Source organism: Coffea arabica, chromosome 7c, assembly GCF_036785885.1.
Source record: "Coffea arabica cultivar ET-39 chromosome 7c, Coffea Arabica ET-39 HiFi, whole genome shotgun sequence".
In the NCBI taxonomy this organism is placed as follows: Eukaryota; Viridiplantae; Streptophyta; class Magnoliopsida; order Gentianales; family Rubiaceae; genus Coffea; species Coffea arabica.
Window position 1 is genome coordinate 1,502,821 of NC_092322.1, and position 14,838 is coordinate 1,517,658.

At 38.2% G+C, this 14,838-nt stretch overlaps 3 protein-coding genes, 1 long non-coding RNA gene and 4 other non-coding genes across 8 annotated transcripts; 6 read left to right on the forward strand and 2 right to left on the reverse strand.

The window, feature by feature from the left end:
* The first annotated feature begins 2,071 nt into the window (after positions 1-2,071).
* LOC140010187 (uncharacterized) lies at positions 2,072-4,432 on the forward strand. Its single transcript, XR_011817448.1, has 2 exons — positions 2,072-2,404; positions 2,727-4,432. It is a non-coding gene; the product is annotated as an uncharacterized lncRNA (long non-coding RNA).
* On the reverse strand, positions 2,522-4,343 carry LOC113697882 (glycerol-3-phosphate acyltransferase RAM2-like). The gene is made up of 2 exons (XM_027217483.2): positions 3,711-4,343; positions 2,522-3,591 (listed from the first exon to the last, which is right to left on the reverse strand). The coding sequence occupies exons 1-2, from the start codon at positions 4,341-4,343 to the stop codon at positions 2,692-2,694; spliced, it is 1,533 nt and encodes a 510-aa protein (XP_027073284.1). The 3' UTR covers positions 2,522-2,691.
* Positions 4,433-6,479: 2,047 nt separating the features above from the next.
* Positions 6,480-8,933, reverse strand: LOC113700222 (serine/threonine-protein kinase D6PK-like). The gene is made up of 2 exons (XM_027220745.2): positions 8,030-8,933; positions 6,480-7,448 (listed from the first exon to the last, which is right to left on the reverse strand). The coding sequence occupies exons 1-2, from the start codon at positions 8,731-8,733 to the stop codon at positions 6,587-6,589; spliced, it is 1,566 nt and encodes a 521-aa protein (XP_027076546.1). The 5' UTR covers positions 8,734-8,933; the 3' UTR covers positions 6,480-6,586.
* Positions 8,934-12,125: 3,192 nt separating this feature from the next.
* Positions 12,126-13,151, forward strand: LOC113698633 (thaumatin-like protein). The gene is made up of 2 exons (XM_027218509.2): positions 12,126-12,221; positions 12,314-13,151. Exons 1-2 carry the CDS (start codon positions 12,158-12,160, stop codon positions 13,045-13,047), a joined length of 798 nt encoding a protein of 265 aa, XP_027074310.1. The 5' UTR covers positions 12,126-12,157; the 3' UTR covers positions 13,048-13,151.
* A 751-nt stretch (positions 13,152-13,902) lies between these two features.
* LOC113700275 (small nucleolar RNA Z199) lies at positions 13,903-13,982 on the forward strand. Its single transcript, XR_003450617.1, has one exon. It is a non-coding gene; the product is annotated as a small nucleolar RNA Z199 (small nucleolar RNA).
* A 120-nt stretch (positions 13,983-14,102) lies between these two features.
* On the forward strand, positions 14,103-14,179 carry LOC113700239 (small nucleolar RNA SNORD18). Its single transcript, XR_003450583.1, has one exon. It is a non-coding gene; the product is annotated as a small nucleolar RNA SNORD18 (small nucleolar RNA).
* A 131-nt stretch (positions 14,180-14,310) lies between these two features.
* Positions 14,311-14,408, forward strand: LOC113700276 (small nucleolar RNA U54). Its single transcript, XR_003450618.1, has one exon. It is a non-coding gene; the product is annotated as a small nucleolar RNA U54 (small nucleolar RNA).
* A 141-nt stretch (positions 14,409-14,549) lies between these two features.
* On the forward strand, positions 14,550-14,641 carry LOC113700277 (small nucleolar RNA R64/Z200 family). Its single transcript, XR_003450619.1, has one exon. It is a non-coding gene; the product is annotated as a small nucleolar RNA R64/Z200 family (small nucleolar RNA).
* Positions 14,642-14,838: the final 197 nt, after the last annotated feature.

Genomic DNA, 14,838 nt, shown 5'->3' on the forward strand with positions numbered 1-14,838 from the left:
TAAAATTAAAAAATACAGTAGAAAATTCATAAAAAATCTCATTTTTTATGCATTTTGATTTTTTAAATTTGTTAAATTTTGTGTATTACTCAATTAATAATTATTGGATCTTAAGAAAATAAAAAAAAATTAAAACATGATATTTATGAAGAAAAAATAACAATATAATAAAAAATGGGATAAAAAGTGCCACGAAATGTGAGACAGAAGATCCGTTGGTGTCAAATTCCTTTCCTAGGTAGTAGTAGCATTAAAAGAACACGACGCTATCAGTAATAGACTAATAGCTGCCGACGGTTCTTGCATTGCCCGCTAAAAAAATATAGCTATTTAATATATATAATAAATATATAATTAAAAAATATATTAATAATAAATATTAAAAAAACTTTATTTTTTATAATAAAAAAAAAAGCAATTCAAATAAGAACAGATGTCCAAACCACACACATTGTGGGTCCAATAAAAGGGAAAAGTGGAAATAAAACCTAAAATCTAGGGGAAAAAAACAAAAATTTATGCCTTTGCATGGATTAGGTATTTTTGAAATGCTATCTAGTAACATTGTACATAAAAAATTTTTACTATAATTACTTTTGAGGTATTTTAAAATTTTATTAAAGTATTGTTAGAAATTGAAAAAAAAAAAAAAAATCACCGCACAACACTATCCATCACCTCTTTGCCACACCTATCTCCCTCTTCCTTCTACTCCTCTCTCCTTTCTTCTTTATCTTCGTCTCTCATTCCTTTCCCTCCCCTTTTTACCCGCCCTAACTATGTCCTTCACCCTTTCTTGCTGCTACCAAACTTCCTTACCTTTTTTCTAGCAGAAGTAAAAAATGAGAGGAGAGAAAAGTGAAGGGAAGAAAGAGGAGGAGGAACGAGGGGGAGGAGGAAAGGTTAAGGAAAGGGAGGAAGAGAGAGAGAAAAAAAAGGGAGGATGGTAGGAATGGTGTGGGTAGTAGAATGTGGTGAGTAGGAGGAGAAAATATAGTGAGATTTATTTTTATGTGTTTTGTAAGCTTGTGATTGCGTATATTTTTTTAGTTTATTAGGGTAATCCACGAACAAAAAGTAGTTTGTTATAAAAACAACAAATTCAAGTAGAGCCAAAGGTAGACTATAGGAGGTACCATTTGTGGGTCTTTCTATGCCTATGGTCCAATCTCCATCTCTTTTTTCTTCCGAAAGAAAAAACGTTGCCATCTCTTTTGGTGTCTTATCTTGTGAAAAATGCATGGTCCTCTGAATTTATATGGGATAAAAATTAAAACAAAATGAAAGAGTTAGGTCAACAGAACTTCATATCAATATGGCAGTCACATGTAGTGGTAATTTGACCGCTAGGCAAAGGGCTGATGGCTCTTCGGGATTGGTAATGGCCACATCAATATCATGTTGTTCATTTGTTTACATTAATATAATATTAAAAATTTAATATGAAGTGTTAGATTTAAATTTGAACTCTATCATTTTGTCGCCTCAACAAGTGTTTTTTTTTATTAATTAACATGTTTATCTTCTTTAGTTTTTTTTTTTTTCCAAAAACGTGTTTTATATTAGCTCATTCTAGTTTCCTTATATGTACTAAATTTGTGATTTAGATTTTTTATGATTATTAATTTGTCAATTGTTCTTATTCTAAATTTGTATTTTAGCATTTTTGCGTTAATTGGTATAGGGTTAATGTCTATTTATTGAATTTATTTAATGTTTATATGATCTTGGTCTGTGAGTTAATTTTCATCATTTGCCTTATTTTTTGTCTCTTATTATTAAAAATATTTAGTGTATAGTTATCATCTATTAAACTTTGATCTTAAGACTTTGATTTTAGGTTAGTGTGTACCATTTTTTTGTTTTCTTGGGGTTAAAACCGAAGGCGAAATCATTAAGACATTGCTCTACGTGCAGTCCCTAATATCTGCTCGTAATAAAAAAAAAAAAAAAAAAACAGAGATATCTATTCCTAAGAAAGACGAGATTTTGATTACATCAGGAGAATCAAGAAATAGCGTAGCTCCTAATTGGAGATTTAGACAAATATTTGCACAAACAATAACAATAATGCCTTCTAGAAACGGCATTATTGGTCTTCATTCAAAATTCCTCTTAACTTTCCATACCCAATTAAAATGACTATGATCCTTGCCGTCATTCTCAGTAAAAGACGAATTCCTAGCAAACTCGACGCATTTGAAGCAAATAAATAATTGGGATCGGTAAGGATGGATGATATCTGCAGTTATATTTAGCTATTGGATCATCTAGAAATCCACGAGTCCCACTTAAAGGCCAGGAATCCCGTCAAAGACTCGCCTAAGTCGTCCCGACGATCCGCCATAGATTTCTACGCTGCGAACTTCGAAATTCCTCCCTTCATAAAATATCTTTTGTGACGGTACGTATGTAACATGAAATCAAGAAAGTTATGTCAACAGAGTAGCACGGCTTCATTGGCATAATTCAATGAATCCAGTAACGTAGTATGAAATATACCTGCTATTACGTGATTGAGTATTTAAAGTATTTTGTTCTACTATAAGCAATTTACCATTTTGTAACTTTGATACTGCTACAGTGCTATCATTTCTCCGGTGCAACATATATTTTCAGGGGTTGGCTGATAATATTCTGTGAGAATTAGATGACCAGTATTATAAATTATATTGTGTACAATTTGCAGTTCTAGCAGCCCATGATGTTTTTGGCTGCAATTGCAGGTTTATCGGAGACAGTTCCATCGTTTCCTGCCAATGCCGTGTACTTATCCTTCCTGGTGAAGCTGGTACACTCGTATGATAATGTTGAGGCAATCATCCTTTGTATATAATTAGCAACATCATGGCTTGATTTCCCGGCACCGCATGTCAGCTCTTGCGGTAATTTGTTCAAAAATGTCACTTCATAGACAGGGCTCGGATTCATGAAGAAGTAGAAAGGATCCAGTCCTTTCCACCCTCTAGCAGTCGTCCCATGAAACATGCTCATTCTATTGTTCATGGCCACTGGCACCAGGTGGTCAGTTAATTCAGCAAACAATGCTGAAAATCTTAGTAAGAACGGTTCCCTGCATGTTGTCCCTTCCGGGCATATAGCCAAATCACCTTCTTCTAAGAGGTTCTTGATCATCTTGGCATCTTTAATGCGGTCGCGGTTAAGCCTGACGGTTTTGATTGGGGCTATGATTTCTGAGAGGCGCGAGAGTGAGTATGTGACTGCTGGGATGGGACGGCCAAGTGCGGTGGAGAGAAAGATTGGATCAAGAAGAGTTCGATGTGAGCAAACAAACAGGACGCCCGTCTGGCCTGTTGATTTTTGGGCTGGTGGAGGTGGGATTCCTTTGATATTGACCCGGACTCCGAGTGCCCTGAATGCATAATAGACCAGTGGCATTGGCAGGAGTGCGCCGGCTGCAACGCGCAAGCAGGCCAAGGGGAAGCCTACTGGGATCCAGAGAATGGTTAGCAGTGCCATCAGAGGAGTTGGTTTCTGGACAAGCCGCCCATCATGGAAGACTATTGGCTTAGGCAACTGGTCATGGCTCACTGGTTGGACTTGACGCTTTTTTGGGACAACATAGCTTTCCTGCGTTGATGTCAACATTGATGTTATGAGCATTAGACACAAGGAATTGTATAATTGATGCATGGTTTATCATTGATGCTTCTCAGTTTGTTTAGAGCAGTTGATCGTATTGGACAAACCTTGCACAGCTTCATGAATGGGAAATCTGTCTTCCGGTCTCCAAATCCGATTTCTGGAGCTGATGCAGCATCGAAGGCCTTCTGAAGGGCCTCAGCTTTGTTTCTACCAACAAGTACTCCAGGACCATTTACAAGTCCTGTAGCTCTCCCCCTCCAGATTGATATCTCTGTTCCAAAAACCATATCTGCACCTAAATAATCTTTGAGAGAGGCCTCAACCATAATCCTAGGATTTGCCGTTAGTACACATCTTTTCCCGCATGATGAAAAGACACGCCACGTTTCTGGATGTAAATCACTGGTATAAAATTTTGGTAAGACAGCACGTGCCACGGACTCGATATCTGAGACCTTCATCCCAGCAAAAGTTGCGAATATTAGAACGCGAATTCCTGCTGCCTCAGAGATGAAATAGTACAATATTGCAGCAATAGGAGAAACCAGAAGAAGGAAGAGAAGCCGAAGTATTCCACCGGCTTCAAAGGCTACAAGTGCAAAGTAAGGAAATGAGCTACTGCCTATGAGTAAAGTTCCATCGAGATCAGCAACTACGGTATGATTTTCGCGTCCGCTAGATTCACACTGATCTATGGTTGGGAATTTATCAGGAGATTGTACATCTGCGATTGCCATTGCTATTTGCTAGGGACTAATGCGCTCCCTTGGCAGGTTAATCTGTATTTGTTGAGCACTGAAATTGCTACCTGGTGGACTTTATCAGAGATCTGTTATATATACTGGTGCTAAGAAAGTGTGCAATCTGATTTCATAACGAGACAAGTTAGTGGTTTATGAGATCAATGATTCTGCCAACAACATTTCCAAAGTTCTGCTTTCGAGTGCCTTGGAGTTAACGAGAAAGTCGATTCGCTTTGGTCCCAGCTTTAGATTGATGCCATTTTCAAATTAAAGAGCATGAAACCGTAGTTCCATATGGCCAATTCACACATTTGGGCGCGCATGCTGTGGTTTATCAGGATGATATTTACTCGGTCTTCATTCTATCGGTTGCATATTTTAGCAACTAGAATATAGCACTACGTTTTGACCTGCCGAATTCGACTCAGCATCGCTTCAGTGCATTATTTTTGAAAATTGACAGGTATAGGATTGTGTATGGCAAAATTCATCGTGAATACATTTATTATTTCCACTAGTAAATATTAGGAGCATTTGAATTGGCAACCCTCAGCAAAAAGCCGGGGCGATCTACGGTGGGGGCACGGCCCCTGCTGCCCTCCTTAAATCTCTATAGCACTCATAAAGTTTTGATATAATCTCATCTGAAATTTTATATATCTACTGGATTATATGTTTTTAAAGTTGGCTTTGATTTTGTTTGTTGTTACAATTATCGTAGAGAGGGCTTTTTCAGTTATGAATATAGTGAAGAATCATTTTCGAAATAAAATGGGAGATGCTTGGATGAATGATTATTTAGTTACTTACATTGAGAAAAATATATTTTGTGGAGTTTAAAATGAGAAGGTTATAAATCGTTATCAAAATATGAAAACTCGTCGTAACCAATTGTAAATGGTTTAGTTTGTTTTTTGAAATAAAATTATTATTACATTAATAATTTTGAGTTTTTTTTTTTATATTTTTCATGGAATATATGCATCATTTATACTTGTTGGCGAATACTTTTTTGGCTTAAAAATTAGAAAAAAAGTAGGTAAAAAATTTTAGAGTTGCTTTTGCCCCGCCGAGAATTTTTTCTATCCCCGCCACTAGCAAAAAAGTTTCACAAACTGGCCTTGTTGACTAAATGGTAAGCTACAACATTGACATCATCATACTTTATGATGGAAAATACTACCAAGTACTTGGGTAACTTTGAGCGTGCAGGTCTGCTTGTATGGTCATATTGGTAATACATAATATATAATAAAAGTGATGAAAAGCGAGCGTGCGTGCGTGTGTGTATATATATATTGCAGATATGCTCATCGAAGAATTCTTGTCAAGTCTCATCGTCCAGCTCGCTGGCGTTTGTCTCATCTTTTATGCCGTGAAGGGCAAAGCGTGAATTTCAGTTTATCTTATGTTATTCATTTTATTCCAAGTACTTTTTATATGCATGGCGGACAAATTCGATAATGATTTTGTTATTCTGATGTCCGTGCTCTACAAGGCGCGGTCCATTTGGCAGCGGGTAAAAGTGCAGGTGATGGGAGATTGCAGAGATATAGTGGTGAGTTTACTTCGGCTTACGTCCAAAAGGTTCGATAATATCTGTAGTTCTATTCTGCAAGGATCATTTGATTCTGTAATTTCAGTTCTGCGTTGGGATCAATGGACCCCTTGATGCGTACTTGAGAATTTGGTTGGGTCAGATGAGCACACTTCCAGGCGTCAGGTACAATGATACATATAGATTCAAGAATTCAGAATCTTCTGAGACTCTGGACGGGAACTAAATCGGGAAGGACGCCACTCAAAGAGGATTCATAAAGATTTTACCAGTCACAATGACAAGCAAGATATACTCTATTAGTTAAAGATTCCTTGTGCTGTTTTTCCAGGACTAAATTGAGTGAGAAGTGGCAATGAATGAAGTTGTTTCTAGGTTGCTTGAGAGACTCCAGTTTAATAAACAAAAGTAGCTTCTTTTATAGCGTCCCACGTTAAAGGAAACATAATGGTCACCGGGAAAGAGAAGAACTAAACGTTTCTGTGATTTCATTTCATTTACCTGGGCTGGGCAGGACCTTGAGAAAGATGAAAAGATCACTTTGATACTCAAAGAGGCTAGAAAGCAGAAGCTTCTAAACAACAAGAAGAAGGTGACATTGAGGGATATAAATACAAATCGGTAAACAAAATTTGCTTGCCTCAAGGACGAGAGCAGCAATCTATCCAGCCAAAATTGATTAGAAGAACTCAAAATCTAGGTAAGGGCCAGAAGATCTATCGGAGTCAGAAGTTCCTTTGTCACCATTTGAAGGCAAGGGTGGCTTGAATGTCTGATTCCAAAACGCTAGATCTACAGGTCTGGGAATTTCTGGAGGTTGGGTACTGCGGATGAGAGCCCAATTAACACCCTGAAAGAATGGATGTTGTTTTATCTCTGTAGCGCCTTTTTTAAACCCTAATCTTTTCTGGGGATCCTTAGCAAGCAGGCCACGGATCAGATCCTTCGCAGCAAAACTAACTGTGGGACTCTCGGGAAATTTTAAGGGCTGGCCTACAACGTTAAATAATGTCTCTCTGTTTCCGTTTCCTTTATATGGAGTCTTTCCATGAAGCAACTCGTACAGAAATATTCCAAAGGTCCACCAATCAACAGCACTCCCGTGACCATCACCTCTAATTATTTCAGGGGCTAAATATTCATGTGTCCCGACAAATGACATGGATCGTGCTGCAGTTGGCTCTGCAATGAGCACCGGCAGTGAATCCGAAGCAACTGCAGGCGTACATTCTCCTCGCAATTTTAATGTTTTGGAGTTGAAAAGACTAGGCCTAAAACAAGAGGGCTGGAAGCAAGAAGGTTCTACACAAACTGGTAGCTTGCATGATGGCTGGATACAGTACGATGAAATTTTACAAGACAGTTCAGTGGTGGAACTAACCAGGGTTGGACTAACATAGCATCTCAATGATAAATCAAAGTCTGATAGCATGATATGACCATCTTCTCTCACCATGACGTTTTCAGGCTTCAAGTCCCTATACACCACTCCCATCATGTGCAAGTATTCTAGGGCAAGGAGCACTTCAGAAGCATAAAACCTGCCAATATTCGAGTAAAATAAGTTGTCAATGAAATGTCGACAAGTCGCATCATTCAAATTCTAATCACCTGAGACTATGCTGCAATGTCGAGGGTTACAGGAAACTCTTTGCAGAACGAGTTCATTTCACACACTTGCAAGTGTTTCAATGTTAACCTATAAGATTCTAAGAGCATGATAGTATAGGAGCCAGAGGTTCAAAATATAGTGATATTACTCGCAAGTAGGAGTATATTGTGGGCACATAACTCAACCAAATGATGCAGCTTATATGGTGATACATCTAGCTTCAAATGAATGTCTAATGTCCCCATATAGAACAAGGTGTTTTGAGAGAAACTAGCATGAAACAGAAGACTTTTCCCAATCAATCTTCCACAAGACCAGATTTACCACCTCGAGAGTATGGTGTATATATGTAAAAGAATCACTCAGCTTCTCGTTTCCTCTAGAAGAGTGCTAACACCATACGCTTTCTAGCCAATTGCACTAATATCTAATGATAGTAAAAACTTGACCAAAAAGGGCGACTAACAAGAAGCAATTAGTTATACAATGACTCAGCAGTGAAGAGCTAACCTTGCAGCTTGCTCGGTAAAATGCCTGCCTGGTTGACGCTGCCTAAGCAAATGCAGATCCCCGCCGCTGCAAAATTCCATTAGCAAGCACGAAAATTTCTCTGTTTCAAAATGTGAATAAAGGGATGGAAGAAAAGGATGGTCCAATAAACCCAATATTTCCCTCTCAGTTTGAGCTCTCACCAGCTTCTTCCTCCCGGCTAACGTCCCTTTATCCATTACTTTCATTGCAAACAAACATTTCATCCCTCTTAACTCCGCCAAGTAAACGCTCCCAATATCCCCAAATCCCAATTTCTTCAACAGCCTAAAATGCCCCAAGCCCAACTGACCATCTCTAGCAAGCACAGATTGTATTGCGTCCCAGCGGATGTCGTTACCCTTATGAGGTTTGGATGGGCAATAGCTTCTAAAACTAGCCTCATTTACGTCTATGCTGTTACAGTAACTAGAGGAACTCAAACTACTCTTCCCACTCTCAACACATTCCCCACCTTTATTCAATTCAACATCTATAGAGACCATTTCTTTCTCCTCAAGTTGATAGTCACTCAATTTACTTCCTACGCTGGTAGTACCAGAAACCGTGACGGTACTACTAGAGAGTTCCATGCTAGTACTGCTATAGATGCTAAGGTCTTGAAAACTGACCTTGGTGGCATCGGCTTCACCATGTATGGTGCCCTCATTCATTAGTTTGCTCATGCTTGAGAGATATAAAGGGCAGCACTATGTTTGACGAAACGCCTCAGAGAGGGCGTTTTGGTTTAGGGGGTGAGTTTAAAGTAGAGCAAGGGGAGGGAAAACGGGGTTATACGGTCAAAATGGGGATTTGGCGACGCCGAGGTGGTCAAACAAGTGCGAGAGAGAGACTCGGGCGCCAAGTCAGAATACGAGAGAGAGAGAGATGGAGAGAACAAGAGAGTCAGTGTGGGACAGCATAGGGACTTAAAAAGGCAGGCTGGGTTCAAATTTGAAATGGGGCGTGAGTTTGGTGAGAGACCCAATGACTGAGTTGGGTTGGAGTTTGGGTCCTCTCTATCGGCTCTCGTTCGTTCTCGGATGGTATCCCAAGATCTCCCAGATAAAAACACCCGGAGGCCCATTAAATGCATTACACAGATACAGAGAGAGATCGAGAGGGAGAAAAAGGGGGGGCTTGAGAAACGTTTCTTCTTGTAATCGAGCTTAGACCAAGGTTTATAAAATCGGGATCCTACGTAGGATTGATTTTAGTTTCACAAGATCGGATCGTAGGATCGTAAAATCCTACCAAAAGCTCTTAATTGCAATTAAAGGTTACAATTCTTTGATAAATTACAAATATACCACAAATATTTTCATTTATTTGCAAAATGAAGCTTCGTATTTCACAAATTTACAAAAAAATTGTAGGATCGTACGATCCTACCGATCCTACGATCCTACACGATCCTGCTACGATTCTATGCGATCCTGCAAAGATTCATATGATTTGCGACTCTGCCTACGATCCGGATCGATTTTGATTATCCGGATCGTACGATCCTACGATCCGAATCGCGATTTTGACAACTATGGCTTAGACTTAAATTACAACCAGCCAGTGCTAATTCAGCTGTCACACGTAGGAAAAATTGCATCAATCTTCTTTCAACAAAAAATAAAAGCTTCCTTCACATATAGCTGATGTGAATGAAAACGAACGGCTTTAATCCCTAACATATAAAATATGTTCGTTTTTTGTGCTCTAACATCTTTTCAGGCTAATTTTGGCCGAAATAAGCTATGGTCCCATTACGTGCTCTTCTATATTTAAAGGGTAAATTTGACGAATCGCTTATTGCATTGATCCAAAATTTTTAATCAAAGCACTTAACAAAACGAAAAAAATAAAGGGAATAGCACTCTAAAGTATCCTTCTCTTTTTCAGATCTAAACTCTAAAGCAACTCCCTTATTTCTTCAAAGCTAATACGATTGCCCTTTTTTTGAGACGATGACACAAAATCTATGATCGATAATTAATTCCTTCTTAGAAGGCTAAAAAGCTAAAATTCCTTAAAAATTAGCTGCTTTGGACATGGCAAAAAGGTGCTGGGCCATTTAAATGTTATTTTTTCCCCTTAAATATCAAATGATGCTATTTTTTTCCTTTCTATTAAATGTTATTTATTTTATTAAATCAAATGCTATTTTACTTAATATTGAATGTTTCTTACATGTCCACTTCATGCGAATTATAAGTAACCCAATCAGGTATTCATTTGACAATTTGACTGTGTACAAATTATTTGCCTACTGTATATGTTTAATAGAGTTCACATCTTGTATTCTTAGGCATAATTTTAATTACTATAAAATTTCATGCAATTAAATGACTTGGAAAATAACAAATATCAAGTTGTAAACAAATTTATTATTATTATTTTTTTTAATTTTGGATGAATTGATTTACTATAACGAACATTTTGTTAGTCTGAAATCTACAAACCAACACCTTGTAAATCTAAATTAATATCATTGCACTCCTAAATAAAGGCCCTTACTCCACCAATGATTCTTGTCCTACACATGAAACATTCCCAAGTGTGATATTTTGTCTACACCCTCGAAAAAACATTGACCCTCAAGGTTTTAGGTGTGCTGGAGTGTGAAACATGAGATGCAACTTGGTTTGACAAGGCAAACAACAGAATCACTAATTGCTGGACTTTTGTCAACTCCAGTATTAAACTTTTCGTTGATTAATTAAACCTAATCCCAGATTGAATTCCAAAAGCCAGCAACTCTTGGAGCCAATTCAGGGACTTAACTACCCAACCCAAACTCCTCCCAGAACCAATGTGGGATAACTAGCCTAAAGGGGGAACTCTGCTACTAAGGGGATACTATCACCCAAGAACCCAATCCGAGGAGCTAGTTGCCTTTTGTCAACTCTAGTACTAGACTTTTCGTTAATTAATTAAATCTAATCCCAGATTGAACTCAAAAAATCGGCAACCCTTGGAGCCAACCCAGGGACTCTAATTGTTGGACTGAAAGCTTGTTTAATGAGACAGCAATGACGACGGAGGAGTCTTTGGCATTAAATCCAATAAACAAATATATATATATAGTATTTTTTTTGGGGGTGAGGTAAAAGAGATTCAAAAGTTTATTTCGGAATACGATGGTAGGTATCTATACCCGAGGCCGAGGGTTGTATTGGAGTAATATTCTATAGTGCTAATTCTCCAAAGCCTACTAAAAAGCGAAAAAAAAAACTGAAAGAGAATTCACGTTCCTTTCTAGACGATGCTTTGAGATTTTAAAAGGTAAATCTAGCTTAGAAGTTGATCCGCTCTTTTAGATCTGATACAACAGTTTTCCCAGTTCAAGCACTTTGGATGCTATATATTTGGAATTGATCCACAAGTCTTAGTGAGAAAGGGGGCGGATCCCATAAATTAAATTAAAAGTAGTAGTTGAGAAAAACTACCTGAAAACAAGATGGGAAGAGCCAAATTGAAAAACTACCACATTTTTGTTTTAAAAACATCCTAGATAAACGCAACGGATCTTCTGTCTCACACCCTGTGCCACTCACTGTCTCACTCTTTATTATATTGTTATTTTTTCTTTATAAATATTATATTTTAGTTCTTTTTTGTTTTCTTAAGATTCAATAACTATTAATTCAATAAAAAATCAATACAACATATTCAAAAAAGCAATGTCTAAAGTGCAATTTTAGCCCAACAAAAATCGAAGGTGAAGGAAGTGTCCTGATTGCTACTTTCTGAAAATCCCAGATGATTTCTTCTGACTCCAAATGAAGCAAGTATTGCAAAATTCTGCACAAGCAACAAAAAAAGAGTCAATTATTTCTCCTTTTGTTATTTTAATTTATTGCCCCGTAAATTCTAGTATTGGTCTTCTATTTAGAACAGACAGTACCAAGAAGAGATAGTAGTAGAATGGAGGGAGATTACAATACACACGTATGGTAACCCTTGCTTTCTTCTCCTTAAAGACTGAATTAGTTTGAAAACGTGAAGTACAATCAAAGCAGTCCAGGCATAAATGTTTGATTCATACATTCACTTGTTAACTATAAATACAAACCAAAAGCAAAAACTCGTATTGCCTTTCATCGCGTTGAAATCAGAATGAAGTTGTGCAGTACATTTTCGGTTTGGATTCTCGTCCTGCTATGCCACCGCATATCATCTGGTAATATATATATGTATATAGTAATTCGTTTCCTAAGCTCTTTCTTTTTTTCTTCTTCTTTTGCATCGTTTATGGTTTGACGTATCCCACAGGCAGTAGTGGAGTTGTGGAAGCATGCACATTTTACGTGAGCAACAAGTGCCCATTTCCCATATGGCCTGCCACTGCCCCGAACCAAGGCTTTCCAGTCGTAGCAAACGGTGGCTTCTATCTTCCATCCGGGAGACTCCGGAAATTCCAGGCACCAGGAGATTGGAGTGGCCGCATCTGGGCCAGAACAGGCTGCAATTTCGACTACTCCAACGACGGACGAGCCTGCGAAACAGGCGACTGCAACGGCCGACTCGAATGCGCCGGGGCGATCGGCGTTCCTCCTGTGACGCTAGTAGAGTTTACGTTGCAGGTTGACAAGAGGCAGCCGAGTTTCTACGACGTAAGTATAGTGGATGGCTACAACCTCCCTGTTTCAGTGACCCCATACCCTACTGCACCAAAATGCTACATCGGAGGGTGCTTCTCAGATATAAAAAAGGAGTGCCCTGGGGAGCTGGCGGTCCTGAATGAGCTCGGACAAGTTGTGGCTTGCAAGAGTGCATGCTTGGCCTTCAATGAGGATCGTTTCTGCTGCAGAAAGAAATATGGGAGTCCAGCAACGTGCAAGCCCGACGTCTACTCCAGATTCTTCAAGGCTGAGTGTCCCTATTATTTTAGCAAACCCTTTGATACGCCTTCTCCCTTGGTTAATTGCCCTGCAGATCAGTATATCATCACCTTCTGCCCGGATGGATGGGGTGCTCCTGCAACTTCCCTAATTATGTCTACATAGGGAAAGAATCCCCTTTTTAATCCTCAGCACTTCCCCTTCATTAATGCTTCAAACTCCATCCGAGTCGCAAATTTAACTACTACTGTATTTTTACTCCCGTGGTCTCTCCATTCTCCAATTTCTTTCAAATATCTTCTTTTTGATGACCAGTGCCAAAAAATTTCTCATAGCAGTATTATAAAAAAAATTCCTTATAAATTATGGCAGGCATGATGTTGATTTGGCGGTGTATAATCTGAACGCGTGTCTGATTAGACCAATAGAATGAGGCTTAAAGCAAGATTTTTGTCAAGCACATTTGAGTGCGTGTATTTAAACGCACGCATATGTGATATATATATATATATATATATATTTTTTTAAATCTAATTAGTTGTGTAAAGCAATCAATAATTCAGTACCGTCCGGGCCTGAGCTTAAATTTAACAAAATTTAATGGGTATGGGTTCGGCTTAATGCCTCAAATTACTCCTGGACCTAACTGCCGGACAGGGGATAAATTGTGCATTCAAATAGTCCACTTAATTGCTCGAGCCCAATATAAAGCAACAGCCCAACCCCCGATGGTATTATTAGGGTTATCACATTCACAAGTCACAACTCACAACACCAGCCGCCGCTGTGGATTGGAGGTTTTCTGCGATTACGGCCGTCAGATCCCTATCCCTGTCCCTATAAAAACTGGTCGGTGCAATTTTAGTCTCTTCATGTAGCTTGATTTTATTCTCTTCTCTTGTTCTCTTCCGATCATCCATTTGCGTTTCAAGAAGGATATCCAAACAGCTTAATTTCAGCTAAATACGTGTTTGTTTTCTTGCCTAGTCTATTCCATATGTTTTCAGTTTTGTTGAATCGAAATCATCTGATGAGAAGAAAACTGCAACAATATGAAACTTTAAAGTCCGTGATTCGTTGTATTTAAGTCTCTGATGATTTCGATATCTCTAACGGAGAGATTGTACCTTTTTCCTTTTTTTTTTTTTTGAACTGTTTTGTGAATCTAATGTTATCCCATTTATTTCCTTTGTCTTTGTTGTTTTATAAAACTGGGGAAGGGGAGATGATGATACTCTTATTTGGTCCGTGTTTCTGAATTTTCTGTGATTGAGAAACACAAGCACTCTCTGATCCCCTGTGCCTTTAGCTTTTGCGCAGTTTTTTTCTTTTGTTTTTTTTTTTTAATTCTGGGTCCCTTTTTCTTGTCTTATTTGTTTTTTTTTCTGAAATCTTGTGGTAATTGGCATGGGAATGGGTTGTTGTCTGGGCTCTGTGATTACGATGCCTAATTAATTACAGCAGTTAGGCACTATACGCTATTCTGATCTTAAAACATGAGTAGATATATTTTGTGTATGAGAGCTTTTACCATGTGTTTTCGTTTTAGCTGAATATTCCTAGGTTAGGTGGAATCGATGTGGTTCTGCCTAATTGATTTTCAGAAACCAATCAAGTATTGTTGTTTTGGCTTTTGTTTCTATAGCAATTCTGCTACTGCTGCGAAACATCTGCTATGATGATACATGAAAAAATTCACATGTCAGACTTCAGAGATTTCGGTCTATGAGAAGAATATTTCATGTTTTCTGAGCTGAGGAGTTGTAGATTCAGATTGGTGCTTAGCTGTTGGTATCAACGTCTACCGCTGTTGTAGAAATTGATCACTGATTTGATGAGATATACAGAAATTTTACTGCTTGTATTTTCTGAGATAACGAGACCTTCAATTGTATTTTCTTCTTCTTCTGCACATCCGTAAAAAAACAACCCATTTAATTTAGATGTGATTTGTTT

What these genes read in the sequence shown, in the direction of transcription:
- LOC113700222 (XM_027220745.2), bottom strand. Translation starts at nt 8,733, where the DNA reads ATGAGCAAACTAATGAATGAGGGCACCATACATGGTGAAGCCGATGCC. An exon ending in TTTACCGAGCAAGCTGCAAG is followed by an intron (nt 7,449 to 8,029) that starts GTTAGCTCTTCA and finishes GAATATTGGCAG; the next exon opens with GTTTTATGCTTCTGAAGTGC.
- LOC113698633 (XM_027218509.2), top strand. Translation starts at nt 12,158, where the DNA reads ATGAAGTTGTGCAGTACATTTTCGGTTTGGATTCTCGTCCTGCTATGC. An exon ending in ATGCCACCGCATATCATCTG is followed by an intron (nt 12,222 to 12,313) that starts GTAATATATATA and finishes CGTATCCCACAG; the next exon opens with GCAGTAGTGGAGTTGTGGAA.
- LOC113697882 (XM_027217483.2), bottom strand. Translation starts at nt 4,343, where the DNA reads ATGGCAATCGCAGATGTACAATCTCCTGATAAATTCCCAACCATAGAT. An exon ending in CATTCATGAAGCTGTGCAAG is followed by an intron (nt 3,592 to 3,710) that starts GTTTGTCCAATA and finishes ACATCAACGCAG; the next exon opens with GAAAGCTATGTTGTCCCAAA.